At 38.6% G+C, this 27,995-nt stretch overlaps 4 protein-coding genes across 13 annotated transcripts in view; 2 read left to right on the top strand and 2 right to left on the bottom strand.

Moving 5' to 3' along the window:
- Positions 1-1,997, top strand: part of kiaa2012 (KIAA2012 ortholog) — a 31,023-nt gene extending 29,026 nt beyond the window's left edge. For all 5 annotated transcript variants that reach the window (XM_082176470.1, XM_082176469.1, XM_082176466.1 and 2 more), the window contains one exon: positions 1,022-1,997. In XM_082176470.1, coding sequence (XP_082032596.1) covers positions 1,022-1,190 — 169 coding nt within the window. In that variant the 3' untranslated portion in view covers positions 1,191-1,997. The remainder of the gene's footprint in view (positions 1-1,021) is intronic.
- Positions 1,998-5,338: 3,341 nt separating this feature from the next.
- On the top strand, positions 5,339-7,551 carry LOC309502834 (uncharacterized protein; the record flags this gene model as incomplete). Its single annotated transcript, XM_082175382.1, has 2 exons — positions 5,339-5,488; positions 5,527-7,551. The coding sequence occupies exon 2, from the start codon at positions 6,964-6,966 to the stop codon at positions 7,549-7,551; it is 588 nt and encodes a 195-aa protein (XP_082031508.1). The 5' UTR covers positions 5,339-5,488; positions 5,527-6,963.
- A 1,343-nt stretch (positions 7,552-8,894) lies between these two features.
- Positions 8,895-20,117, bottom strand: carf (calcium responsive transcription factor). Of its 4 annotated transcripts, none has more exons than XR_014207411.1 (14): positions 19,311-19,603; positions 18,565-18,738; positions 18,240-18,351; positions 16,757-16,877; positions 16,289-16,370; positions 15,861-16,050; positions 14,685-14,805; positions 14,092-14,586; positions 13,856-14,012; positions 13,687-13,750; positions 13,099-13,211; positions 12,148-12,463; positions 11,876-12,045; positions 8,895-11,637 (listed from the first exon to the last, which is right to left on the bottom strand). XR_014207411.1 is itself a non-coding variant. In XM_082175371.1 (14 exons), exons 2-14 carry the CDS (start codon positions 19,395-19,397, stop codon positions 12,008-12,010), a joined length of 2,070 nt encoding a protein of 689 aa, XP_082031497.1. In that variant the 5' UTR covers positions 19,398-19,402; positions 20,047-20,117; the 3' UTR covers positions 11,716-12,007. The 4 variants fall into 4 exon arrangements, 3 of the variants coding, with proteins under 3 accessions (XP_082031497.1, XP_082031498.1, XP_082031499.1); XM_082175371.1 differs by lacking the exon at positions 8,895-11,637 and adding an exon at positions 20,047-20,117 and having other exon boundaries at positions 11,716-12,045; positions 19,311-19,402; XM_082175372.1 differs by lacking the exon at positions 8,895-11,637 and adding an exon at positions 20,047-20,070 and having other exon boundaries at positions 11,716-12,045; positions 19,311-19,423.
- A 2,938-nt stretch (positions 20,118-23,055) lies between these two features.
- The window catches only part of fam117bb (family with sequence similarity 117 member Bb), a 42,605-nt gene continuing 37,665 nt past the window's right edge, over positions 23,056-27,995 (bottom strand). For all 3 annotated transcript variants that reach the window (XM_082175377.1, XM_082175376.1, XM_082175375.1), the window contains 3 exons: positions 27,753-27,987; positions 25,914-26,037; positions 23,056-25,739 (listed from right to left, as the gene is read on the bottom strand). In XM_082175377.1, coding sequence (XP_082031503.1) covers positions 25,481-25,739; positions 25,914-26,037; positions 27,753-27,987 — 618 coding nt within the window. In that variant the 3' untranslated portion in view covers positions 23,056-25,480. The remainder of the gene's footprint in view (positions 25,740-25,913; positions 26,038-27,752; positions 27,988-27,995) is intronic.

A 27,995-nucleotide genomic window follows, 5' to 3' on the forward strand; every position in this document is an offset into this window, starting at 1 on the left:
GATTTCATGTTGAATCGTCGCTCTGTTGAGAATATTTAGTGTGTTCACCGTGAACATAATCTGAGTTGACTAAACTTACTCCCACACACTTTTTTTAAACCAGCATGCCTCGATTAAGCAAGGTTTGGTTTAATCTTCTGAGAGTTCAGGCCTTCAGGGTTTGTTTGACGGTAAGATAAACTTGCTTTCTGGAATCCCCCCCCCAGACCTTCTTTCCTTTATTTACGGCTATGGCGTACGTAAACCCACAGGGATGAATGATGAAAGTATGCAGTCTCCTGGGAAAGCTCTAAAATATAAATAACTATTATAGGCTCACCATTGTGGTTTAGGGTAAGGTAAAACACGGTTTGGAAAATGGCTTTATGATGTACTCACTTATTGACATTTTATAAATTTTTACATTGTGTAGCATTCTCACATGAAGGATCATAATGTTGTTGGTTTTTTTTCAGATTTTTTATACAGATCAGCTCTATTAGCATGCATTAAAGGCACACTATGCAAGATTTGTACCTTAATATAACAGCTTCGAAAACATTTTCTCGTATTAGGGCGAATCATTCCGATAGCAAAGCAGGGCGGGGGACGCCGCTGGCAAATCCAGCAATGCAAGTTTGAGAGGTGGCGCCCCGACAAATCTCGCGAGAATCACAAATGGTTTTACAGCACAACGTCACATACATCAACAACATATGAAGCAGCCTCAATGGAAGACACTAGCACGCATTTCAGACGTGAATCATGGCAGAGTCGACGAAGAAAGCGCGGTCGGAAGAGTGCAGAGACGGCTCTGCGTGAGTGGTGTTTACGACAGTAACGTTAAATACCCTACAGCGACTCTAGGGGTCGCTGTTTGAGAAAAACGGAAATTGCGTAGTGTGCCTTTAAAATGGTCAGCATTCATTGCATTGGTTAAAAATCTCCTTACATTTTTCTATGTAATATTGCAGTATAATATTGCTATTTTTCAAACTGCAGGAGCTTTATGTGAAGTAAAGTGTATTTCTCTCTACGACAGGCAGAGGGCAGCACTGGAGCAGCAGTTAAAGTTTCACAGGGGTCTTTTTGTGGAGGCAGAAGGGCTGGAGCAGACGCAGGACATTTCCCGTCCCTGGCTTTTCTCCTATTTCACTCTGTTAAAGCTGCTTGGCTTGACTGAGGAGGACACACTCAAAGATGTGCTGTGATTCCTTCTTTTGGGTTCATGCAGTAACCCTCACCACACCAGCACTTACAGCTAGTGTCTCAGTTATGTGCAGGTTTCTCTAATAGGTGAACTATCTGCCACATGTGGAAATCTGCTGGATTGCTCTCATCATTTCAGATGTCATATGACTTATATCAGCACTTTTGAATTGCGCCTGCTCAAACTGGATTTTTCTTCATTTCTGTCTGAAAATGTAGTCCTAGCCCTATGCATACCCCTAAACCTAACCCTTCCCATAATTCTCCCTAAAATCAGAGGGAATTGATAGGTGAATAACATGTAGAAGCACCTAACCCTGGTTGTAAGCTTACACTTCACATAGAATAAACTTGTCCCTCAAACCTGATTGGTTGATGGGAATGTTGTTCCAGGATCAACAAAGATGTTGATCCAGGAACATGTTGCACTTGGTGAAATCAGTCATAGAAGGAAGGAGTTGTAGAAGTTGAGAGAGCCACCGGCATTGAGTGAGCAGCGCCCTCTACTGTTTGTCTTTTTAACAAGATGAGAGATTTGTTCAGGTGTATTCTCATATTTTATATGTAGTTCAATTTGGCAATTGACACTATAGTAGAATAAAAGTATATTGGTGTGAAAGATCACAGCACAGACCTTGAGTTACACATCAGCTAGTGGATTAAAAAGACAAGCAGGTTATTTAATTATGATTAGCAGTGTGAAAAATCAAAAGACCCAAAACATCAAAATCCAGATGAGTCTTCATGAGGTAATAAACATAGTAAAAATAGAAAACGTTCTAAAAAATTTGCACCAAAAAAATAAATAATTTAACTTAACATCATGACTGAGTGGCAGATGATGATGATGACAATTTTCTTCATGCAGCACCACATATACAAACTCATACTGTACTTACATACATACATATTCTATTTGCTTTAAAAGCTTTCAGTGCTTAGAGCTAGATGTAAAAATATAGAATAAAATCAGCCTTTTTATCAGATTATGTGAAGTAATAATCAACAGATTAATGGATTATCGTTAGTTGCAGCCCTAGATATTATGAATTTATAATATTATTTAACTAGCCAACAATGATATTAGTGGATGCAGACAATAAATATGTATTGATTTGCAAGTTAGCAAACATAACACAGTAAACTACAAATTGAACTACATATAAAATATGAGAATACACCTGAACAAATCTCTCATCTTGTTAAAAAGACAAACAGTAGAGGGCGCTGCTCACTCCAGTCTATTTAACGGATCTTTTATCACCCTATAATCCATCGCGCTCTTTAAGATCACTAAATTCAAGGCTTTTGGTCATACCTAGGATATCCAGAACCACCAAAGGAGGGAGAGCATTCTCACATTTGGCTCCAAAACTCTGGAATAGTCTTCCTGATACTGTTCGTTGCTCAGACTCGCTCTCCCAGTTTAAAACTAGATTAAAGTCGCATCTCTTCAGCCAGGCATTCATATAATCCTACAGTTCAAACTACAATCCGGCCTCTAGCTCATAAATGCCAGAGGAGAACTGGCCCCCGACTGAGCCTGGGTTCTCCCAAGGTTTTTTTTTCTCCATTAGGTCACCTGATGGAGTTTTAGGACACCATTAGGTCACTTGATGAAGTTTTTCGGTTCCTTGCCACTGTTGCCTTTGGCTTGCTCAGTTGGGGATATTTTGGGGATATTTAATTTAATTTTATCAATCAATAAATTCCTCTTGAAACAAACTTTGTTGTATTATTTTAATTTAATACTGTGAAGCTGCTTTGATACAATCTGTATTGTGAAAAGCGCTATACAAATAAACTTGACTTGACTTGACTTAAACAAAGCATATACTTGCACGCTTTAAAATAAATCCAAATTATTTGTTTATTTTCTTTTGTTATAGGAGAAAAATCAAATGGCAGTAAAGATTGATGATCACTACATAAATCTTAGCGTAACCTACAGTGTGTCTTTGCTTTCTTCTTTTCAGCTGCTCAATGTTTCTAGAAAGAAACTTTACGTTTCTTTTCGCCCTTGGTGTCTGCAATTACAAAATCAAGACACAGGTTAAAAACAGAATTAATAATTTGAGCAGATATTTTTGTTTTATTTGGTCAGCTACTGGACATTTACCAGGCTAGAAAAAGAACAAGAAAAGGATGAAAAATAAAACAAATACAAATGTAAAAAACTATGCATCTGAATATTCATTCTCCAACAGGATTTAATCAGACTCCAAACAGATTTATTTAGTAGATTCACAACCAACCAAATGCTTCTTCACAGGCCGGCCGCACTCCAATAAAAGCGTCTTGTGCTCTAGTCTGTGGAGGCAGGAGACGCCACCAGAGCAGTCGAGCACTGAACAAAATAAGACACTTTAGTGAACAAAAGAAACGAGTCAATGTAAGAATGCTATGTTCACTTTAAAGATGAATTTCAGCACACAGATTCATTCATGAACCCAGTTCCTAACAGTGATGCTGGCCTTAACAAACACCACTACATACACACAAAGATGAGTAATATGATATACAGTGGTGGTCAGAATTAATGGCACCCCTGGTAAATATGATTAAAAAAATGGCTGTAAAAAAAATTAATCTGTATTGTTTATACTTTTGATCTTTCATTCAAAAAAGTCGCAAAAATCGAACCTTTCATTGAAGTAAAAGAATTGAAAGTGGGGGGGGAAATCACATTATAAAATAAATGCTTTTCTCCAAAACACGCTGGCCACAATTATTGGCTCCCCGTTATTAAATGCTTTTTGCAACCTCCTTTTGCCAAGATAACAGCTCTGAGTTTTCTTCTATAATGCCTGATGAGTTTGGAGAACACCTGACAAGAGATCGGAGACCATTCCTCCATACAGAATCTCTCCAGATCCTTCAGATTCCCAGATCCATGTTGGCGCTTCTGTTCAGTTCACTCCACTCATTTTCTATAGGATTCAGTGTAGGGGACTGGGACGGTCATGGCAGAAGCTTCATTTTGTGCTCAGTTACCCATTTTTGTGTTGATTTTGATGTTTGTTTTGGACCGCTGTCCTGATGGAAGATCCAACCACGGCCCATTATAAGATTTCTAGCAGAGGCAGACAGGTTATGATTGTTTTATCTGTTGGTATTTGCTAGAATCCATAATAATGTATCTGAACAAGATGTCCAAGACCTCCAGCAAAAAAATAGGCCCACAACATATAAGATCCAGCAGTATATTTAACTGTATAGGCATGGGGTACTCTTCATCCCTGTTTGCACCAAACACATCTGGTGGGTTTGCTGCCAAAAATCCTTTTTTTTGTTTCATCTGACCATAGAATCCGGTCCCTTTTGAAGATCCAGTCGTGTCTGACCACTGAATATGCTGGAGTTTATTTTTGGAGGAGCGAGGAGGATTTTTCTTGAAACCCTCCCAAACAACATGTGGTGATGTAGGGGTTGTTTGATAATTTTTTTTTAGGCTTTCTGACCCCCAAGACTCAAGTAATCTCTGCAATTCTCCATCTGTGATCCTTGAAGAGTCTTTGGCCACTCAAACTTTCCTCCTCACTGTGCATTAAGACAATATAGACACACGTCCTCTTCCGGGCAGATTCGTAACATCTTTAGTTGATTGGAACTTCTTAATTATTGCCCTGGGGTTCAAAATGGGGATTTTCAATTCTTTAGCTATTTTCTTACAGCCACTTTCTATTTTGTGATGCTCAACAATCTTTTGATGCACATCAGAACTATATTCTTTGGTTTTACTCATTGTGATTGATGATTAAAAAATTTGGCCTTTGTGTATTCGTCATATTTAAACTATTTATTTAAACCCTGGTGTGCTAAATAAAGGTAAATATTAATGGGAATATACTTCAGAGATATTTTACTCGTAAAAAATTCTAGGGGAGCCAATAATTGTGGCCGACGTGTTTTGGAGAAAAATATTTATTTCATAATGTGATTTCCTCCCCACTTTCAATTCTTTTACTTCAATGAAAGGTTATATTTTTGCGATTTTTTTTTAATGAAAGATCAAAAGAATAAACAATGCAGATACATTTTTTAACAGCCATTTTTGATAATATTTACCTGGGGTGCCATTAATTCTGACCATACATACACATACATGCAGTATACATACAGGATGGGTAGTATTTCAGATACATGTATTTTAAATACATTTAAGATGAGTATTTTTGTATTTTCAAAATACATAAAATACTTTATGCCAGTCAACCTCTTTATCAGGGTACTGATTTTGTCCATCAACTAGTTCAGACATTTACTAGCTCAACATTGGATCAGCGATTTTTTTTATAAGGTGAGAATGTTATGATCAATTCTACTTGTTGATTAAAGTTAAAATAGTGCATTATTCACTTCAGTTAACATGAAAGAATAAAAGAAAGAATAGTTGATTTTTGTCAAATGTGTTTGAAGCATTACTGCATATTAGGGCTGGGTGATGTGACACATATCATAGCAATGATATAAAGTTTGAATTGATGGAACTTTTTCTAAATCGTTTACATAGATAGGCCTATTTGTGGGGTAAAATCAAATTTATCCTTGCAACTTTTAGTGGGCAGGAATTATTGGAACGTTGGAGTGGAAAAAGAAGCACTGATGAATGATACTCCGCAAAAATCTTCAGCTTTTTGTTTTATTGTACATAAAAAAATTATAATCAAAAAGGGGTAAATAGTGTCAAATGAATCTAAATTAATTATAATTTTAAATTTTAGATGCACTTTCTAATTTTAATAAACTTATGGAAACAAATAAACTTTACATAAACATAAAATTACTTAAAAAGCATTGGACTACCTGCAGCAAAAGAGTTTGAAATTCAATTTATGCTATGGAATCAAAACTGATATTGAGAAGTGTGAAACCATGATATTGTTACTGAAGTAAAATTGAGATTTTGGTCATATCGCCCATCCATATTCTTTGCTAGAAAGCAGAAAAGGTTCCCACAGTTTTACATTCAGTATGATTTTTTTAATAGTGTTCACCACAAGTAATAGACTACATTGTAACCAGAAATAAGTATATAAATGGCTGCTATTTTGCATACATTTATTTGTAATTGCCAGAAAGAAAGAAAGAAAGAAAGAAAGAAAGAAAGAAAGAAAGAAAGAAAGAAAGAAAGAAAAGAAAGAAAGAAAGAAAGAAAGAAAGAAAGGGCAGAGATGTGGTTAGGAATGAAAAGTCAGTAGGCCTATGTAGTTTCTTCATTCTTCATTCACTGTGACCTATACCTGCACTGGATGGCCAATTTCACATGTATTTTGTGCATTTTCAAAATACAAAATACTGTATTTGTATAAAAAAAAAATATTAAAAAAAATCTGTGTTTTGTATTTGTATTTAAATAATTTTTTTTCACACAGTATTTTGTATTTAAATAAATTTTTTCACACAGTATTTTGTATTTAAATACATTTTTTCACACAGTATTTTGTATTTGTATTTGAAATACATTTCCATGCATTTATGCCCATCTCTGTACAGGAATAAATGAAGATGATAATGGTAACGTTAATTGGAGACGCATATAATACACGTAACATAGAGCTCATGCTGCTCTAATTGGCTTACTGCTGATATCAAGTGTTGTTTACATTTAAATGATCCTAAACATTCTATGTCAGTCCAGTAGATTAAAAATCAACACAAGTGTTTCTGAAGCCTTGAAGCCTGAACACACTTGCTGCAAGCTCTTCACAACTCTACAATTTGGTAAGTCTAAGTGATTTTTCCAGTTTTTGTTGTTCTTCTTGATTGATTATCATGGAGCAGCGTCGGTCACGAAGAATCAGGACTCTTCCCACACGCCTGAGAGGATTGGTGGAGGACGTCTCTTCCAGTCCGGACCCCAGTGAGCTTCCACAGCTGGCAGCTGTAACGTTGGTCAGGTTAGATGATCACACTTACAGCTGTATCTCTGGTAAAGCTCGAAGACCCACAGGTTTGGAGGAACGTTACTGGAAGAACGCTGCTGTCCTTCCTGACATCCGTCCAGCAGTCGCAGTCTCAGTCTCTTCAGTGGATGTGCGTCAGCAGGATGAGCCTGTCTCCATCCATGGCTACACCGTAGAGGCCTACCAGGACATCTACCGCTCAGTGGTGGACCCCATGATGAAGACGCCCAGTGGTCAGCAGCGTCCCTACAGTCTTAAACTAGGATTGAAGATCAAGCAGCGACTGTGGGAAGCACTCAACCGCCCTTCACTGGAGGAGACGGAGCATCCTGATGGACGTGTCCGGATCACAGACAGCTTCTCCACAACCAGCAGAAGCTTCGCTCCTCGAATCCATGTGGACATCAGCGAAGAGCCCCTGCCTGAGGAACCCCGAAGAAAGAAGGCCAGACACTGAGTCATCACTGTGTCACATGGAGCCCGGAGTATCACACAGCGGGACCTGTATGTAAATACTGTATATAGTTACAGAGTAAGTTTATAGTTTTATGAATAAGTTTTATTTTGTATCTGGAGTAAGTTTAGAGTTTTATGAGTAACGTTAAGTCTTATTTTCTAGAGGTGTTTTGCACATTGTTGTGAGGTTGTCAGGATGTTTTTGGTGATTGTCAGAGCATTGATATGCTGTTCATAGGTTGTTCTAAGTGGTTTTTAGCGTTTTGCTACACGGTTGTTGGGATGTTTTGGATGGTTTCCTGTGTGTTGACATGCGTTTGCCAAGGTTTTTTTGCGCGGTTGTTAGCGTGTTGCTTTGCGGTTGCTGGACTCTTCTGAGTGGTTTTTCATGCATTGCTATGTGGTTGTCAGGATGTTTAGAGTAGCCTAACGTTAGTTGGTTGATATGCGGTTGCTTTTAAGCAGTTACTGCAGGTTAGAGTAGTGTAGGGTCCCTCACATGGTTTGCAGATTGACGTGCTGTGAGGGCTTGTGTGCATCAGTGATGCTGAGAGCTACGCCACTGGTACTTCACAACTACTGGTAGGGTCACCCATAGTGGACAGGTCTCAGCTGAGATGCCAGACAAAGACAAACCACCTGATTCTAGATAAGAGCAGATCGACCTGATTGTTCCTGGCAGAAGATCACTGTCTTGTTACAACGACAACAACATCAGCGGTACCTGAATGTAAGAAAATTCATGATTCAAGAAAAACTGATTATTTGTGGAAGTCATCAATAGATCAATGGAAAATTCATGATTCAAGAAAAACTGATTATTTGTGGAAGTCATCATCGGATCAATGGAAGCAACCGATCGAACAGAACAAGGTAAAACTGATTAATATTAGCAAAGGCTGCATTCTTTCTTCAGCATTTTTGTAAAAGCATTCGGCCAATTAAATCAGAGGAATGCTAATATTATAATTTCTTACATTCTTGTATATGTATGATAAATATGAAACGTCTTCTAAATTCAGGCACATGATCATGTAAATACAGGCAAGCAGAGAAAATTATTAAAATACAACAATTAGCCTACTATTCACAGGTAAACACTATCACAGTAATCTGAACTTCATAAACAGACTCTGTTCTTCTTCTACTGTTCTTCTGTTTTGTCCGTGAAAAAAAAAATCGTCATGCCTTAAAATAGCTTGAATGTAACTCTACACCCTTGCCTCATTTAGTATACCGGTTCTATGAATATGCAAAGTAACCAGCTCAGATATCCACTCATTGACAATCACATGTTGATCTGATTGGTTACAAGGTAGTTTGTGACATCATAGGCAAGGCAAGGCAAGGCAAGGCAAGTTTATTTATATAGCACATTTCATACACAATGGCAATTCAAAGTGCTTTACATAGAAGAAATTAAAATAATGAAAAGAAATAAGAATAATTAAAACAGTTTAGAAAAATAAAATAAAATACAGTACTTAAAAAAAAAGAATATTATTATAAATCTTTCCTTCAAAGGAATCCCTTAAGACTTAAATCTTTCAACTTTCTTTTAACCTTCAATCTTCTTACGACTTCCATCTATCAACTTTCCTTTAACTTTCTTTTCTCCCTCATTTACTCACACGTTCTTTTTACTTTCTTTAGCACTTTAGCACTGCGTTCACATTCTTTCTCAGGCGAAAACTTTAATATCGTCATTTAAATACTGTTCTACTTTCAGACCCACATTAATACACGTCACTTTCACATTATCACCTTCTGAGTGGGCATTTACAGTTACGGGCTAAATGCCCTGCTGACATAGGAGAAATTAAAATAATTAAAAGAAATAAGAATAATTAAAGCAGTTTAGAAAAATAGAATAAAATACAGTACAGTACAAACAGTCGGACGAACAGCGGCACAGTGCTCATTCAGTAAATGCATAGCTAAACAGAAGTGTTTTGAGTCTGGATTTGAATGTGACCACTGTAGGAGCACATCTGATCTCTTCTGGAAGCTGGTTCCAGCTGTGGCTGGCATAATAGCTAAAAGCCGACTCGCCATGCTTAGAGTGAACCCTTGGTATTTCTAGCTGATATGATCCTAATGATCTGAGTGATCTGTTGGGTTTATATTCAGTGAGCATATCTGCAATGTATTGAGGTCCTAGGCCATTGAATGATTTATATACCAGTAATAATACTTTAAAATCAATCCTAAATCTAACTGGGAGCCAGTGTAAAGACCTGAGGACTGGTGTGATATGTTCATATTTTCTGGTTCTGCTCAGAATCCTAGCGGCAGCGTTCTGTATGAGCTGCAACTGTCTTATGGTCTTTTTGGGAAGGCCAGTGAGGAGTCCATTACAATAATCCACCCTGCTGGTGATGAAAGCATGCACAAGTTTCTCTAAATCTTGTCTGGAAACAAAGCATCTAATTCTTGCAATATTTTTCAGATGATAGTATGCTGATTTAGTTATTGCTTTGACATGACTACTGAAACTAAGGTCTGACTCTAGTGTCACACCAAGATTCCTGACTTGATGTTTAGTTGTTTGACCCCTGGAGTGAAGGTATGCGTTCACTTTGAGAACTTCATCTTTGTTTCCAAACGCAATGACTTCAGTTTTGTCTTTGTTTAATTGAAGAAAGTTTTGACACATCCAACTGTTGACTTCGTCAATGCATCGGCACAGGGAGTCAATGGGGCTGTAATCGTTAGGCGATAGGGCTAAGTACAGCTGTGTGTCGTCTGCATAGCTGTGGTAAGCAATTTGGTTCTTTCTCATTATTTGGCTCATTGGGAGCATATACAGGTTGAACAGGAGTGGTGCAAGGATTGACCCCTGAGGGACTCCGCATGTCATGGATGTCCACTCAGACTTATGGTCTCCTATACTAACATAATAACCTCTCCCATCTAAGTACGACCTGAACCATTTTAGGACAATCCCAGAAAGCCCCACCCAGTTTTCCAGCCTGTCAAGAAGTATGTTATGATCGACAGTGTCAAATGCAGCACTGAGGTCGAGTAGTACCAGCACTGATAATTTTCCTGAATCAGTATTTAAGCGAATATCGTTTATTATCTTTATGAGCGCTGTCTCTGTGCTGTGGTGCGGTCGGAAACCAGATTGAAAATTGTCAAAGTATCCATTCGAGCTTAAGAATTTGTTCAGCTGATTGAAGATAACTTTTTCTATGATCTTGCCTATGAAAGGAAGATTTGAGATCGGTCTATAGTTGCTTAATATGGTCTTATCCAGATTGCTCTTTTTCAGGAGGGGCTTGACAACTGCAGTTTTAAGGGAGTTTGGAAAACTCCCAGAGAGAAGTGAGGCATTTACCACTTCTAGAAGATCTGCTTCTAAACTGTTTAGCACACTTTTGAAAAAAGATGTGGGAAGTGTGTCAAGAGCGCAGGTTGATGTTTTGAGGTGTTGTACGGTTTCTTCCAAAATTTTGCCATCAATTTCTTTGAAGTCAGACATAGTAACTACTTTCTCAGGTGGTCTGATCTGTCTGACCCCAGTGCAACTCAAGGATGTGCTGATCACCTTTCTGATATTATTGATTTTCTCAGAGAAGAAAGAAGCAAACTCACGGCACTTGCTGTCTGAGAGCATTTCACTGGGAATCTGGCTTGGGGGGTTTGTCAGTCTCTCTACAGTAGCAAAAAGAGTGCGTGTGTTGTTTAAATTGCTGTTTATAACATTTGAGAAGAAAGTCTGTCTAGCCTTGCCTAGTTCCATATTGAAAGCATGCAGGCTGTCTTTGTAGATGTTATAATGGACTACAAGTTTTGTCTTCCGCCACATGCGCTCTGCTTTTCTGCATTTTCTTTTCATATTTTGCACTGCTGCAAAATATGAACACCAGCGATTTCAAACCGCGTCTTTGTTTCACTGCAGTTTTAAGGAGAAAATACTCAGCAGTGTTGCTGCTTATGAATTTGCACATGGTTTGTCTTAAAGCATATTAAAAACACCACATAGGCATATAAACAACATTAAAAACTTGAATTTCACCACAGGGGGACTTTAAAAAGTCCACTGCAAGGATCCATTAGGCTTCTATTCAAAGGGTAGAAATACCTGCAGAAATACTCATAAGATATTCTTATAAAAAGTTGTGAAATAGTTTTTTGTGTGAATAGAATGCAACAGAAAACATTTAGCTTAAAATATTTAATTTTGATCTCATTCATACTTTTGAGAAATAGTTTTTTCTCCAGTCACCACTGTTATAAATTAAAATAGCAATAATGGGAAATGGAAACAAATAATAATACAAATCAATATTGCATGAGTTCATGTTCTCATAATACTGTACTTGAAACAATGAATCAGTCCTCCATTGGTCAAAGAGCTCAATCGTCAATCGCTGTTGTCACAGAAACGGACATTTGTTTTCTTTGCTCGTTGTTGTATTTCTGACTGACACATCCATAGATTTCCCACTCTCCTATTTAACTGAAGTGTCGTCTGCTGAGGGAGTCAAAGCTGAACAATAAGAACAAACAACAGGTTTATATGTTATTTTCATGATTCTAATTGGTTAAATTTAGATTTTTTAAATTTATTTCTGTGGTGCCATGTACTTACCTATGCTTGCAGGGTCCACAATCTGGACTGGAATGGCCTGTCCGTCCTCCAACAAGATCTGTGTGATGCCACCTTCAGCTCCGGCATTAGTCACCGAGGTCACACTCACCAGCTGGCTCATGCCGAGCAGGGTCGGGGGGTCACACAGAGATATGCTTTCACCAGCACTGCCACTTGACTGGAGGAACTGGGACGGACTCAGCAGAACAGGCTGTGGAGGTGCAGGGCTGGACAGCTCTGGGGCTTCTGGTGGTGGTGGTGGTGTAGGTTGGGCAGTGTCTTCAACTGGACACAAGGCAGACTGTAGCTGGATGGCCTATCAGACAAGAGGAGAGCACTCTTAAAGGATAAGTTTGCCGACCAGCTTTGTCCCAGGCAACAGGGAACATTCTCAAAGATGAAGCCAGGCAAGTTTTTATGAACAAACATTCTTCCTTTAACGTTAATAGAACATTTGTTGAAAGTTATATGTTTTTAAATAATGTTCTCAAAACTTTAGCACAAAGTTTTTTCTGAAATATTTTAGTTGGATGTTTATCTAACATTTTTTTAAATGTTACAACTTGTTTCAGAATGTTCAGAGAACATTCAAAAGTAACCTTCACATTATGTTTGCAAAATTAAAAAAATGTATGTTCCCTTAACGTTCGCATTAACCAACAAAAGTTTTTAAAATGTTTAAAACTAGAGGTTTTGAAAGCCATGAAATAACGTTTTCATAAGTTAATGGGAACATTAAAAAAAAGTTCAAAACAAAAATGTATACAAAAATTACGTAATAAGGTTTTCAAGCATTTAATTTTAATGTTTTTTTGTTTCTTCAATTATACTATCAGAACAGTTGATCACCCTGAAACATTTATTCAGAAATTAAAAACTTAAAAAATGAATTCATTCATTAAATAAATGAATAGATCCATATAAAAAATGATAATTTCAGGACAGGGTCACCTGGAGATGTGCAAAGATCTTGGGCTGCAGTGAGGTGAGAGAGCTGAAGAGCTGCACAGCCTCTGGAGAAAGAGTGTCACTCTCTTCCAAGAGTCCTTCCTTCTGAGAGAGCACTGTCAATATAACAGCAGTACACTAGATTCTGTGGCAGGGTAAACAATGCTTATACTTTGACTACAGGTACTGTATGTGCTTTCTTTTTGAGGCAGGACCTTTCCTCTACTCTCTAAATTGTATGGAATGATTCCAAGATGTTAAAGGCTGGAATACACTACACAACTTCTGAACAGATTTTAAAACTCTAGGCATCATACACACGCTGGTGGAAAAACTGGCCATCATACACTGAATGACTGAGGATACGCAGACACATGGAGAACATGCAAACTCCACACAGACAGAACTCCTGGCTCAGCCGGGACTCGAACCGGGGATCTTCTTGCTGTGAGGCGACAGTGCTACCCACTGAGCTACTATGACAAAAACCTGGGCATACATTTTGTAGTGTATTCCAGCCTCAAGTCATTAAACACTTATTGTTTTAATAATGTATGTCAAATTTCAAACAATATTTCAACAGTATTTTACCATCCACAGTAGCAGGAGTCAGGGTCAAAGTCTCTGGAAGCAGGTTATTAGCCTCTGCTTTCCACTGCAACAACGACAAAAACATAAAAATTAATGCTTACTACAGAAAATGGTTGGCATATTTGTGCTCACCAATCTAATGCTTTACAAACATGTTTTCTGTTCACACCTCTGTATCTGAGGTAGCCAGTGGTCCCGCCGTCAGCTGAAGAGCTTTCTGAGCCTCATGGATGTGGTTCTTGATGTCATTGACAGTGGGAAAGTAACACAGATTGTGTCTCTCAGGCACTTCCTCTGACTTGAACATCTCATGTTCCACAAACCTCCTGCCAGGGTGTTCACAAGGCAACGGTAAATAGTTTCAGCAAATAAAACAAAGGAGATTTGAAACCATTTGAGTCATACCTGAGCTGCTTGCGGACAGTGTAAACCTGGTTATGACCTTGTGCTACCAAATCACAGATCTTCTCTGCCACGAGCGGGTGTAGTCGAGAGGGTAGAGACGCCCCATCCTCCATCGTGACATCCTGCATGGCTTCACTGTCCAGCTCCTCTGTCTCTTCCTCTTCATCTTCATTTTGTTCTTCCTCTGCAAAGCAGATCTGCTCTGGAAGTGGAGGCAGGTTTGCAGTGTCCACGTCATGGTACAGGTGAGCTTTCTCTGTAGGGAGCTGGGTGTAATACCTGTCACGAATGTAAATGAATGAAGTGAACCTTGTAGTCATGTGATGGACTGTGATGGCTAGATGTTTATACCTTACAATGCCTCCAACATCCCATAAACTCTTCTTGAGGTTGAAGAAGGCTTTCTCCTGCTCTTGTCGCACTACCTTCTTGTCCACTTTGGGATCTGTAGGAACCTTGTACTCCGGGAATTTTCGTACTTTTTTGATATATATTCTGAAAAATGGTCAAATATTACAGTGTGGGTTTCATAATGAACTTCCTGTGCACAGAACAAATCTGTTGTGCTTGGCCCAACTGTAGGTTGTGTGTACCTGGCAGGGCAGGTTGCTTTGTAGAGTATGTTTTGATTCATTTCTTGCTCTGACACTTTTTTAGGTTGAACGCCCTTCCTCCGTGGACCAAACTGGCATTCCATCACAATGGCTCTGCTCCCTTAAAACCATATTAAAGATCAAGATAAAATGACTTTGTGTGCATATTGTAAAACCATTACATTATCTGCAACAACAGCATTCAATCAAGGCTTAAGAACAAGGCATGTCCCGCCTCAACATGCAACTTGCTATTGCAAGCATTCTCATTCTAGAAACAATTTGATTGAACAAAAATCTGGACAAATTAGTATGGAAGCTTGTTTACGCTATAGAATAAAAAATAAAAAAGGGTAATTGTGACTTGGGTAATTATCTTACAATTCTGACTTTTTTTCATGCAATTGCGAGTTTACATCTCGCAATTCTGACTCTTTTTTTTTCTCAGAACTGTGTGATATAAACTCGCAGTTGTGAAATATAATGTCAGAAATGTCAAATAAAAGTTAAAAAATAAATAAAAGTCAGACTTTTCTCAGAATTGCAAGTTTATATCTTGCAATTCTGACTTTATTTCTCGTAATTGCAAGTTTATAACTGTGAGATAAAAAGTCGCAATTATCTTTTAAATTGTTTTATTCCATAATGATTTGGTCTGTTTCCCCCCCAAAAAAGATCAACACTGTAAATTTTTAATTCACATACAATGCTTTTTAAATGTTTGGGGTTGGTAAGATTTTTTTAATAGGTCTCTGAAGCTCAACAAGTCTGCTTTTTTCAATCAAAAATATAGTAAAAACAGTAACAATGTGAAATATTATTACAATTCAAAATAACTGTCTTCTGTTCAAATATGTTTAAATTGAATTGAAAATGTTGCTGCTTAATCTTTATGAACACCTTCACTGTCATTTTATATTTATTTAATGCATCCTACTGAATAAAAGTATTTCTTTCTTTCAAACAAATCGTATCTGCTTTTTGTGTTTTGTGTGCCAATATACCACTAGCATTCAGATGCCCCCAAATTTACAGACATCGATTAAAATTCCAATATTAGTCAAAACACAGTTCAGGCATTAAAATAACATAATAGACTACATGACTAAACAGCTTTAAAGGGAATCTCACATAAAGTCGTACCACAGATCCCACAAGCAAAAAGGGCCATATTACCTGCATTAACAAAGGGAATGCCATCATAGGGCACATACTGTGATTTCCACATGAGTCTGGTGGCAGGTTTAGCCGGTGAGGGTGATTGGCGGGTGCCAAACACAGCGTGAGTCTGCTGCTTGTGTAGAAGCAGAACGGCCTCAAGCTCTGCCTCTGTGTTACAGTAACCACGGTACGATTCTCCGATCTTCTGTTCCTCGTGAAACAATCACACAGAAAAAAGATTCACCAAGCCACATTAGCTTGACATCATCAGATTGTGTTGCTGTAAATGGATCTGTTTGACAGAGGGCTCTACGCACAATAGAAAAAGTACAATGCATTTAGGCTATTTCCATGCATATTACACTACTTTTTAATGTTATTTTTTACATTTTGATAAGTTTTGTCAAAAAAAAATCTATTTATCCATTTTCTACTGGACAAACCTCACACCCACGCAGTCTTAAAGCCCAGTTTGGTGCCCCTGGTGGTAATGGCTTCACTGGGGGCTCAAATACATCAGGAGAACTGAAAGAAATGAGAAGACATTTCAATAAAACTGTCAATAATTTAATGTACACTTAAACTCCAGGAATGGGGCAAGGCCTGAAGCAGTTTTCTTGTTGTTCAAGCAAGGGATAAATTGAGCCAGAACAGGAGTTTAATTGGGTAGTTTGTTTGTCAACCCATTCCATATGCATATGAATGCTTTTTGCTAATCCAGTTCATATTTTCCAGCTCCATTTAGCTCCATATTTGCGCAAGACTTGTAAAATCTCTGTTCAAATAAGTGTTTTTCAACATTTAAAACAAATCAGCGGTAAAAAAACACAATAATAAAAATCACAATAGGAAAGTTTATCTTTCAGATTAGATATGACAGATATATTAATGTGCAAACAAGGTTTACTGACCTTTTTTTCTGAATTTTAATACCGGTGACATTCTGAGCCGCTAGTGCAGATAAACTATGGGTGCCATCATTGTCTTTTGTGGATGTGATGATTGACTGCTGTCTTTTCTCCACAAAGATTTCTATTTAACAGAACAGAAAGAAATGGCAGAACCGGACAGCAACCAATTTTCTTCATTATTCTTTTCATTTTCGGTTTATTTTATTAGTTCTATTTCATTTCGTCATTATTAGATGTTAACTACTCTATTATATATGCATACACATACACACACACCAGACACTTTATAAGAGGACATTTGAGTGTAGTGAACTGATGATCTGAGATGATATGAGCTTTGTGACATTGTGCATTATCCTGCTGGAAGTATCCATCTGAACATGTGTGCACTGTGGTCATAAAGGGATGGACATGGTCAGCAACAATACTCAGTTAGGCTGTGGTATTTAAACAACGCTCACTTGGTACTAAGGGACCCAAAGTGTGCTAAGAAAATACCCTCACACCATTACATGCATTCAGAGATGCTCTTCTGCAGACCTTGGTTGTAACGAGTGGTATTTAAGTTGCTGTTGCCTTTCTTTCAGCTTGAACCAGTCTAGTCATTCTCCTCTGACCTCTGGCATTTTCACTCATAGAACTGCTCTATGCTGCTCACTGGATATACTGCATATTCTTACTTTTTCTGACCATTCTCTGTAAAACATAGGTTGTGTGTGAAAATCCCAGTAGATCAGTAGTTTCTGAATTACTCAGACCAGCCCGTCCGGCACCAAATACCACGCCGCGTTCAAAGTTACTTAAATCACCTTTCTTCTCCATTCTCCTAAATTCATTGAGTTGCTAGAGTTGGATATTTGCGTTAAAGGGATACTTCACCGTATACTTCACAGTAGAAACCTGGTAGTATTTTTGAAAGACCGTGCTTCCCTCCCTCATGTCCCCCTGAGACGAGAGATTTCTGTTTTGTGTGTCTGGAAAAAGAACTCAGATGACGCAAAAATCGTAATCTTGCATCATCGGAGGCTTTTTTGGCCAGAGCTAGATCAGCATGCTTTCAACCCACCCATAGGGGGTGAGATCTCACGATAAAACAGCGTCTTTTCAGTTTCGAGGCAACTAGTAGCCTAGTTGTATCATTTATTTCGATACTGCCCTCTGTAACCGATAGGCGTGGCTTGGGAGAGGCCTCATATGGCAGCGAAGCAAGTGCATTCTGGGAGTTGTTGTCTTTCATCCACATGAGCCAAAAATACATACTCACTCTAGAAGGCACAAACTTCTAAAATAATTTCACATTTCTACTACATAAATGACCCAATTTAAATACACATTCATCTTTCCAGTGGTGAAATATCCCTTTAACAAGCAGTTGAACAGGTGTACCTAATAAAGTGTCCAGTGAGAGTGTGTGTATATATATATAATTAGAAAAGCAATAGTCAGTAATATATTTAATAATAAAAAATATATAATTAATTACCAGATGAGTTTGCTACTTTCAACAGCTGACCGTGAGGTAGTAACATCTGAGGGCCCTCTATAGACACAGATGGGACACCGTACAACTGTCCATTCTCCCCTTTCACGATCACCTGACAAAATACATCCGTCTTTGAGGTGGGGAAAAACTGTCACAAATATATCTTTCAAAATGACTTAATGGGTGGAATACATAAGGTCAAGCTCATATTTGAACATTTTGGTATATCTGGTGACTGAGTCAAGTACATTGGTGATACACGTGTCTTCTAGTGTGAGTAATAGCCTGTAGTTTATGGTGATGGATCATAGTGCAATGTCCTTACCACCCGCTCATACTGAATAGGATGTCCGTTTTGATCAAGTATAACTAAGTTGTCCACTTGTTCCGGGCCTGTAGAGGGCTTCTGATTGGCTGCTACAGTTTCTGGGGCTGGAATGACTGACGGAAGCACTTGTGCATCTGCATTTTCTTTAGATTTGGAGTTTTTGCCAGGTTGCTGATACATCACAATACAAAAATAATAAATAGTTTGATCACAAAACATTGACAGCTGATGTTTTACAATTATTCTTTACAGTTCAGATTTATTTATTTATTGCTATTTAATATTTAATGATGCATTTTGGTAAAAGTGTAAAAAAACAAAAGTGTCCAAAAAGCCCCAGTCGTATTTCACCAAAAACCATAAAAAATTATACTTTGTATACAGTAAAATTTATGAGATTCTTATACTCATTACTTTAATGCCAAAAAGTGATTGTTTAAATTGTATTATCACAGTAATATCTGTTGCACTTTTAATTAAAAAAAACAGTTTTATCATATTTTACTGTAACAGAGCAAAAGAAAACTAAAAACTGTGCTGAAAATAATCAAATTAACTTAAATAAAAAATTCTTCATGGAAAATATAATATTTTTTTATTACATACGATTAGAGCTTTTGTGAGATTCACCCAACTCATTTGTTCGTGTGTGGCCATTTAGCATAATCTTTTAGTGAAGAGTGGATTATACAAGGATTATTCAGTACTGTACAGTATTTCTACTAGTCTACATTTCTCCTTACCAGTCCAGCTCGTGTGTCTGCAGACTGTAGATCCTCTCTCTCTTCAGACTGAAGAACATCTGTCACATCTCTCTCTTCCTCCTCCATTTATTCTATCAGACATACACAGCAGTCTAAATCAAGAGCCCAAGCCAGAGATACACTACAGTTGTGCATTAATTAAGATGGTTTACTATTGGTGAAATATTTTTGTGAATTTAGTACAATGAGAAAAAAATATTTTGATGGGTGTCAAACTGAACCCTTTAGTAGTTGGAGAGAGAAAGATGCACACTGCTAGCCACGCTATTTTTGTGTGTAAGGTGGCCGTCTCTTTAGATATTTAGGTAGAAGTGCAATGCTTCATAAATAAAGCCGCAATAAAAGGAGAATTTGTTAGAGATTATTTTGCAACTCATTAATCTCAATCTCACTAACATTTCAATTGGAACGTTTAGGCAACACTTCTAGTGTTTGTATGCTTTGCGAGCATTAATTCAGGTTTATATGGAGAGAAGAGCGTTACACAAATGCGACACATTAACATAATTTTGAAACATAAACGCCATATTGGACCAGTGCTCGCTAGCGCAGCAGTTTCATGAAAACACAGCGTGTGAAAGAAAGAAAACAGACTGAATTTAAATCATGTTTTCGAGTCAGCTCGCTCTGACAGCGCATCCCAATGTACGGGATGCAGTCGAGCCCAGGCTTTATACACAGGAAGCAACTAGAATTGAAAACGAGTCTACTCAACCTCGTCTTCGTCCGGGATTCCTCACGCCAAAAAACGCGTAAACTGCGCATCATCCGCCTGCAGTTTGAATCCTCGCGGCTTCCGTAGGACACGACGCGCGCTCTCTTTCACTTTGAGCTGTAAATCAGTTCTTTAAGAAAACGAATTTCTTTCATTTAAATATGACAAGAAGAACAAGTTTATAAATGTGGAAAATAACTCGTTTGTCCTTTTGCTTAACAACTAAATTTGACCTATGTTATGTTTTTTCAATGTATTTCCCACATGTAAATGCTTGTGTTTTGCACATAATGAAAGAGTCAAATTGAAACCGTTTAACAACATTTTACTAACAGAGCAAAAAAAAAAAAAAAAAAAAAAAAGAAGAAAATAATCATTTGTGGGTAAAATGTGCGTAATTGTCCTGAAAAGTGAACAAATCATGGTCTTAAACGTAGACTAATTTTGATCCGAGATTTTCACGTTGATCTGTGAAATGTGCTGTAAAAAACACCTTTCATTTAATTTGACAAATACAAGTTCATAAATGTGGGGGAAACTTGTTTGTCCTTTTGCTTAACAACAAAATCAGACCTTAATGTTATTTCAATGCATCATTTGTATAAATAAATAAATATTCCTCATGTAAAAATAAATTTCTGTATTATGCACGTCGTCATATGATTTTTAAATCAAAAACAATAATACATTTTATTATATTTTACTATTATGAATAAATACTTTTAATTACTAAGGAATATTATTCTTCCATCCATATTCAACGGATGACTTGGCGAAACAATAAAATTGAACATATTTGTTGTTATACATATGTCTCACCGGTAAGGGGCGCTATACGTCTTAACAAAACAAAATGTACCCCATCCCTTCCCTAAACCCCATCAAAAAGGAACTTAACAAACCCTGCATTTGCTTGAACAAGGAGACTTAAATAATTGTTATCAAATTTGAACTAGGGGAACTTCGTCTCTCTGCGTTCCTCTAGATTCTAGAAAAACCAAACAGGAAAAGATCGGTGTGTGCTATGGACCTGTAGGAGTCTGTATGACTGTGTTGAAGCAGCTGATCCTTTGTCAGGTCTAAACTAACAGGACGGTGTCTGAGCTGAGCCTGTAACAATGAGTCTCGCACGCTCATAGCGAAGAGAAAACGTGAGGAATCTGGGCCTATGATCCCAGGCTGGGAGTGTGATTAGAGGCCGAGCTTCCCCGGGGCCTCAGTGGGGCGTCCCGCTCTTGCTCACACTCAGAGTCTCACACCGAGGTTTTGATGGAACCTGTCAGCAGAACCACTTGGAGCTCACTGGGAGAACAATTTGCAGTTTTTTCCCAAAGAGATCCAGCACTGGTGCGTTCACAGACTTATTATGCAATGTCATATTTCCTAGTGGATTCAATCAGAAACCCCAGTGAGGCTAAACACACACCATGTCCAATTATGTGGGCTCCACTCGGACAAGCTTCTTTCAGCCCCTCTTCCTTCTTTTAGTTTCAAACAACAAAAGAGTGCCATACGTGTGCCTGCAAGATCATCAATGGTCTATTTCCTGCATTTCTCCTGGCTCATTCTGTGTCTGTGGGGTTTAAATGCAACATGAGGCAATGAGGTGCTGATGCATTGTGGGATTGATGTCTGGGACTGACCTGAAATACTGCTGTGTAATGGCCCTGTCTCTGGGAGGGGGGGATGAGTTGGGGTAGGGAGTCACTGGGGAAAAAGCCCCTGTTTGGACTGCCCTCCGTGTGAACATTTTTGCCCCTACATTCACAAAAGACCTTACAGAAAAAAAGAGAGCGAGAAGGGAGGGGGTGTCAGTAGACGACGGCTGAAGAGTTTGCATGACTGAATCATTTCAAACACCTTCCAGCTACACTTGTTGGACACACAACTCTGTGTGTGTGTGTGTGGCGCTCGAAACCACAGCACCCCTTTACTGATGGATCCACTCATCAACTCCATAGAGGATTCATTCATCAGTTCATCTGTGTTGTTCTAGTTAGTGAATGGAGATATCAGTATGAGAGGATCACCTTTTGAAATCGGCCCAGAATGAAATGAAAAAAGTCCGATTCTGTTTGTGATTTAAATGTGAAAATTGCCATTTTGTAATGGCGTTTGTATGTAAATAAGCAAGCACATATTTGTTCTTGCGATTTTGGTAAATAATCATCCATTGGCATCAGATTACATTTCTTTCAATCTGTTTTTCCTAGCAGTTAGTGTGAAATTAAGCAGTGTGCAACATTTCTATACACCTACTACACTACCGTTCAAAAATGTGGAAGATAAAAGGTTTTTGAATACCTTTTTAAAGAGGTTTCTTCTACTTCCAAAGGATGTATTTTTTTTTAATAAAAAAATATGTGATGAATAGAAAGTTCAAAAGAACAGCATTTATGTGAAATAGAAATGTTTTGTAACATTATACATTTCTTTACGGTCACTTCTGATTAACTTAATGCATCCTTTCTGAATAAAAGTATGAATTTCCCTAAAAAAAAAAATCTTACTGACATCAAACTTAAGACAATATCATACTGTATTATTATGATGCTAAAGTATGTAGAATTTAGTGTCAATCCCTTTTGTTTCTGCAAAAAGCATTTAATATATTTTTCCCTAGACCTGACTTTTCCCCAAACCAATCATATTACCAGATATTTGCCTGAGGACTGAAAATAAACGGTCATACTTTTATGAAGACATGCATAATTACAGCGTGATTTCCACTAGGTGGCGTGTGTGGGTCCGTCCAAAAACACATGTTAGACATCTACTGCCAAAATACATATTTTCATTACTCCACATTTCTTGTTCTCAGCGAGAGATGAAACACATTTTTAATGATGCTTAAGTTTGGAAGGTTTAGTTGAATATTCTTGGGGTCTCTTTGATACCAGCACCAACTAAATGATCACGCACTTCACATCATCCAACAAAGACATGTAATTATTGAAAAAGCGGTTAACCCCAAAGCTCAACTCCTACGTCAAATAACACCCTCAGACATTTGGAGCGAGTGCAACTTTATTCCGTTGAGTTCCATAGATGTAACAACACAGGAGACTACATGGTGTACAGTATGTGCAGAAACATCCACTGAGACAGACAGCATACAACACAGTATCCCATCATACATCACTGTCCCCGTGTTAAGGTACATATGGATTGTTAACATCTGACTGATATTCCGCTCGAATTAGAAAGAAGGCCACTACCCATATAAAAGTATATTAATATTGGCCCTACGGCGAGAGATTTCTCTACTTCAATACATATCCTAAGGAGATATACAAAGCGCTTGATAAAACATTATCAATTTGTGTTTGAGCAAGAGACGCTTGGATTCTTGTGCCGTTGCCAGAAGAGATTGCTGCTTTTACATTCCTGAGTACTGATCTATGATAGTAATCACAGGCTGTGAGCTTATTTCAGTTCAAACATGGAGGCCCTATACTGATTCACAATGCTGGTGTAAAAGTGCTCAAATATTCCAGGTTTATGTTGTATTTTGCTTAAAGCTCAAAACAATACCTTAACTTCAACAGTGAACAAAAAAAAAACAGGAACTCTGCTAAAAATGCCTCCCAACAAAATAACTGTGAGGAACCCCACCCTGCACACAAAGCACAACCGCACAGAACACAAGCGAGAGATGATCACGAGCCGGACAATCCGTCAATCCGTGACCTGTGCGTTATCCTGGCAACTGAGCTTTAAGCTGGAAATCCTAAATCACTCCTGAAACTGATGCAGCGTTCAACTAGTACATTGTTTTCTCAGTTCAAACCTGTATGACTTTATTTCTTCCGTGGAACATAAAAGAAGGGATTTTGAGAACGTTGGCAACCGAAGAGTTTTGGTGACCATTGACTTCCATTGTATGGACCAAAAAAGAACAAAACACTGAAAGGTTCCTCAAAAAAAATCTTCATGTTCCACAGAAGTCAGTCAGTCATAGAGTTTTGGAAGGACATGAGGCTGAGAGACTGATTTTTCATTTTTGGGTGATCTATCCCTCTAAGTCGCCTTATAATTCCATCTCTTCTATCTACAATAAATTGTCACTGAGCCACAGGAAATGTTTTCTTTGGCCAAGTCTACAGAAGCACTTGCGTGAGCTGCATAAAACGACAATCTTTCATCAGACACTACTTGATTTCTTACAAAATAATGATTAAAAACAACTACAGCACAGGAAATCAGCCCAAATGCTCAACAATGATGAAAATGACAGCAACGTAAGCAGCCTAGTTCATTTAGACACGGAAACGGACAGAAACTCTGCTGTTTTTAATTGCTTGAATCTAGTGATACACACACACACACGCACGCACACACACACACACTTGACTGAAATTTCCCAGAATGCATGCATTAAATCAATCTGGTGACAATAATGTGCTCTGACTTTGTAAACTATTTCATTGGATATCACAGGAAACATTACATGAATGTTCTGATGGACATCTGAACTGGTAACTACCTGGACATTGATGCGTTACATTTTCGCAATTTGATTTTGTTCTTATCGTGTCCTTTTTTCCAAACATTCCTGGAGCTAAATCGGCTTAATCATTGTGAGAGGTGAGAAAACACTCCATCTGTCTGTCCACCCAGATCCTGTCGTGCCCTCCTCTCACTTTGTTCCCTGCTGGGTTTGAAGTTCAGAGTTTGGACCCATATGCATTTGAAACGCATTTTACAGCCATGCAAACAAAAGAATCAGGTTTACAGGCCACTCGTCCTGTAGCTGTCAAACACGCCGATTTCTCTCACACTCGCTATTCTTATCTTTAACGCCTTTCTGTCTCCTCGCCGCCAGTGAGAAAGGTAGAGGAGAAAAGGCAGAGAACCGGTCCCTCCTGTTCCCCTGCTGCTTTTTGTGTGGACTGAACGGAGAAGGCCTGCAACTGTGACAACGATTCAGTCTGAGAGACCTTCATCAACCCAGAATTCATCCCACCAGGTCTCTTGGTCTCACTTGAAATGGCATCATTTGTATTCAATGATGTGCTGGTCCTAGTACGATAGAAACGATTCTCGCAAACGCGATCCACTGCAAACTATTATAAAATATACATTGTGTCTCACAAAAACGGATCTATGTAGCCACTATTCGTAGTGATCCGAGACACTTTCTCAGGTTCGCTCTATGAAAGGTAGAGCAATAATATAAAGCTACATACATTTATCCCAAACCCAAAACCCCCAAAATGGCCTCTTTGTTCTTTGAGAACAAGCACAAAGCTAAAAATGTGCATAGCAAAAGGCAACCGTTTCATCTTCTTTTCACCCAACGAAAGCCGTCATTTATTAATAAACACTTTGTTCTCTTAGAGTCCGATTTTTTTATATTTTTTAATCACGTTCGACTATTGAAATGTGCAGAGTGTGTGGATGCAGTTGCTAGGACGCTCGATGAGGGGCGTGTCTAACTCTCTGACAGACAGGAGGAGGGGGAGGAGCCTGAGGGCTGCTGGGAAAGCATGCAGGTTCTCCGCGAGACTCTCGGCTCGGGTTCGGGCGTGAGGCGGGCGGCGCTCTGGTTCTTGAGGTTGTTGAGCTCCTGTGTGGGCATCAGCGGTTTGGGAATGCTGACCAGGCAGAACGCGGAGCCGCTCTTGGGGATGAAGTTGACCTTGTTCCTATCTGGGCACAGGAACTGTGGGATCTCTCGTGGAGGCCTGGCCCTGAGGAGAAGAAAAAGGAGAGCGATAAGACGGTGAGAAGCACTGACTCAGCTTTGAAGTCGGTGTAAATGTTACGCTATCATCATTTCAAGGCTCATGCCGCAACACAACAGTGGAAAACTGAGTGCAGAGAGAGCAGATAAAGCAGTGTTTCAGACACACTGCAGCACTCACTGCGTTTCCTCTGTGAAGACCTTGACTCGCTCGCAGCCCTCGGGTGGCTCGCGTTTGAACATGTAGCTGTTGTTCGGCTTCGGGGATGAGGCGTATTTGGGTAGTGGTGAGCAGGGGGCTAGATCTGTGAAAATGGTACAAGAAAAAAATGAGTATAATGACAATACAACACGGACAGGCTTATCAGAGATTCAACAGAGAGCTGAACAATTAGTTGAATAATCAGTCTTAATCCACCAAAAAACAACTTGATAAAGTGCAGAATTATTTTGAAATTGACACATCTTAAAAATGCATAAGTAGAATGTAGATATATATATATATATATATATATATATATATATATATATATATATATATATAAATATAAAACCTTTTATTTAAAAAAAAACTATCATAGTACTCAACAAAAAAATGGAGAAGTACGAATGACAGTCTGTCTTTAAATTAATCTCTTAAAATGTGCAAATCGCAAAAATATTACAAATAATATTATTAAAATAATAAAATTCATAAAAAAAAATGATTTTATAAAAAAAATCTAAATAAAATCAACTAGCTGATTGGTGGATAGTAACTTATTTAAAGGGGCACTTTTCAATTTGTGATCACACATACTCTGTGTATGGGGAGCGGCGATACAGATCGCACATTTTTCAAGATCAGATATTTATCAATTACGCTCAGGATTTGTTGTGCACCAAATCCTCCACCATCGTCCTATCAGTTATCTCTCCTTACTTTCTTCACATGATAAGTGAAATCTGATGTGCTGTAATGTAACCCACTTCCACAGAAAGCCTAACCATGTCCCTTTAGGGGCTCCGTAGAATGTGGTATATATTTTCTGTGCCTTTCCGAATTCAGAAGTAAGCTTCGGGCACATCGCTATTGTCAAAAGGCCGTATACTATATTATATTATATTATCATATGCAAGTGGTCACAGGAGACGCATTTGAAACGTATGATAATACCAGATGTAATGGTAATGGTGTCTTGGCTGACCATTTGTGATCTGATCACTGAAAACGCATCTTAACACCAGGTGGAAACAGGGCTTCTTTCTCGCACGCTCTTTTTCCGGGATATTGCATATAATTTGCGGGCCTCAGGAAACCACTGAGTATGCAGGAGACATGAAATACGGAGAGAATGGCGCGAGTGAAAATCTGAAAAACCTTTTGTTAATGTTTGTAGTCAACATTTCAAACTGGATGACCATGAACACAGAGTTCTAGGCCAAATGAAGGGAAACAACTGAAAGAAAGTGCCGTTCTGTCTGAAGCAAAACGCTGTCACGTACAGGTTAGAAAGCTGTTGCCATAGTGTTCCATTTTTTTCCATAAGGCTTTTGAAAGGGCAAACAAAATATGGTACAAAGTATAATTTGATGATAAAACTACTCTTACAATAACCGTTCTGTTAATATCCCTCTGTCAATCCGACTGCCCGTGGGCGGGGACACAAAAATGTGGAAGTATAATCTGTGGTTTTGACGAAAGCCATGAAGCTGTCCATTAAACGTGAATTTCTTGGATCCAGGTAACACGAAGAACGAGTAAACATTGCTCATTTACATATACTATAGAAACTGTAACAATCCAAAGTGGGTTGAACTTGAAAATTGGCAAAGTTACACTATTTTGATGAAGCTTTTAGCTACTAATAATAGCGTCGCACTCTCAGCACCATATAACAAATTTGAGCACGTTTAAAACCATTCCACACATTTTCATACACATCAATGCAGAAAAAGCGTGTGCAGATCTGTGTGGGCCTAAGGACATGTGAACAGGCCAGAGTGTGTGTATGTGGGTGTGAAAATATGTGAGCTGTACCTTTCTCACAGCCGTCAGCCAGAGTCTCGTCCTCGTGCGGAGACGGACTATCGCTGCAGGGCTCACTTGGCACGTTTAGGAACGTGGGTGAGATGGATTGAGAACGGCTGCTGCTGTTGCTGTGGTTACTGCCCGCTGCGATGCCCAGGGGCGTCTGTGTGTCGATGCTGCGGGAGCTGGCGCTGCGTTGGCAGAGGGGCGGAGGAGCCCGATGCCCGTCTGGAGCCTCCTGAGGCTGGGCAG

This window comes from Leuciscus leuciscus (assembly GCF_965113295.1).
Source record: "Leuciscus leuciscus genome assembly, chromosome: 7".
NCBI lineage: Eukaryota > Metazoa > Chordata > Actinopteri > Cypriniformes > Leuciscidae > Leuciscus > Leuciscus leuciscus.

Bases quoted from the DNA above. Each gene is read 5' to 3' on its own strand.
- carf (XM_082175371.1), bottom strand. From the start codon at position 19,397: ATGGAGGAGGAAGAGAGAGATGTGACAGATGTTCTTCAGTCTGAAGAG. The intron at 16,878-18,239 runs GTAATTAATTAT...TCTGTTAAATAG, and splicing joins GAAAGTAGCAAACTCATCTG to AAATCTTTGTGGAGAAAAGA. The intron at 13,212-13,686 runs GTAAAATACTGT...TTATATTGACAG, and splicing joins GACTCCTGCTACTGTGGATG to TGCTCTCTCAGAAGGAAGGA.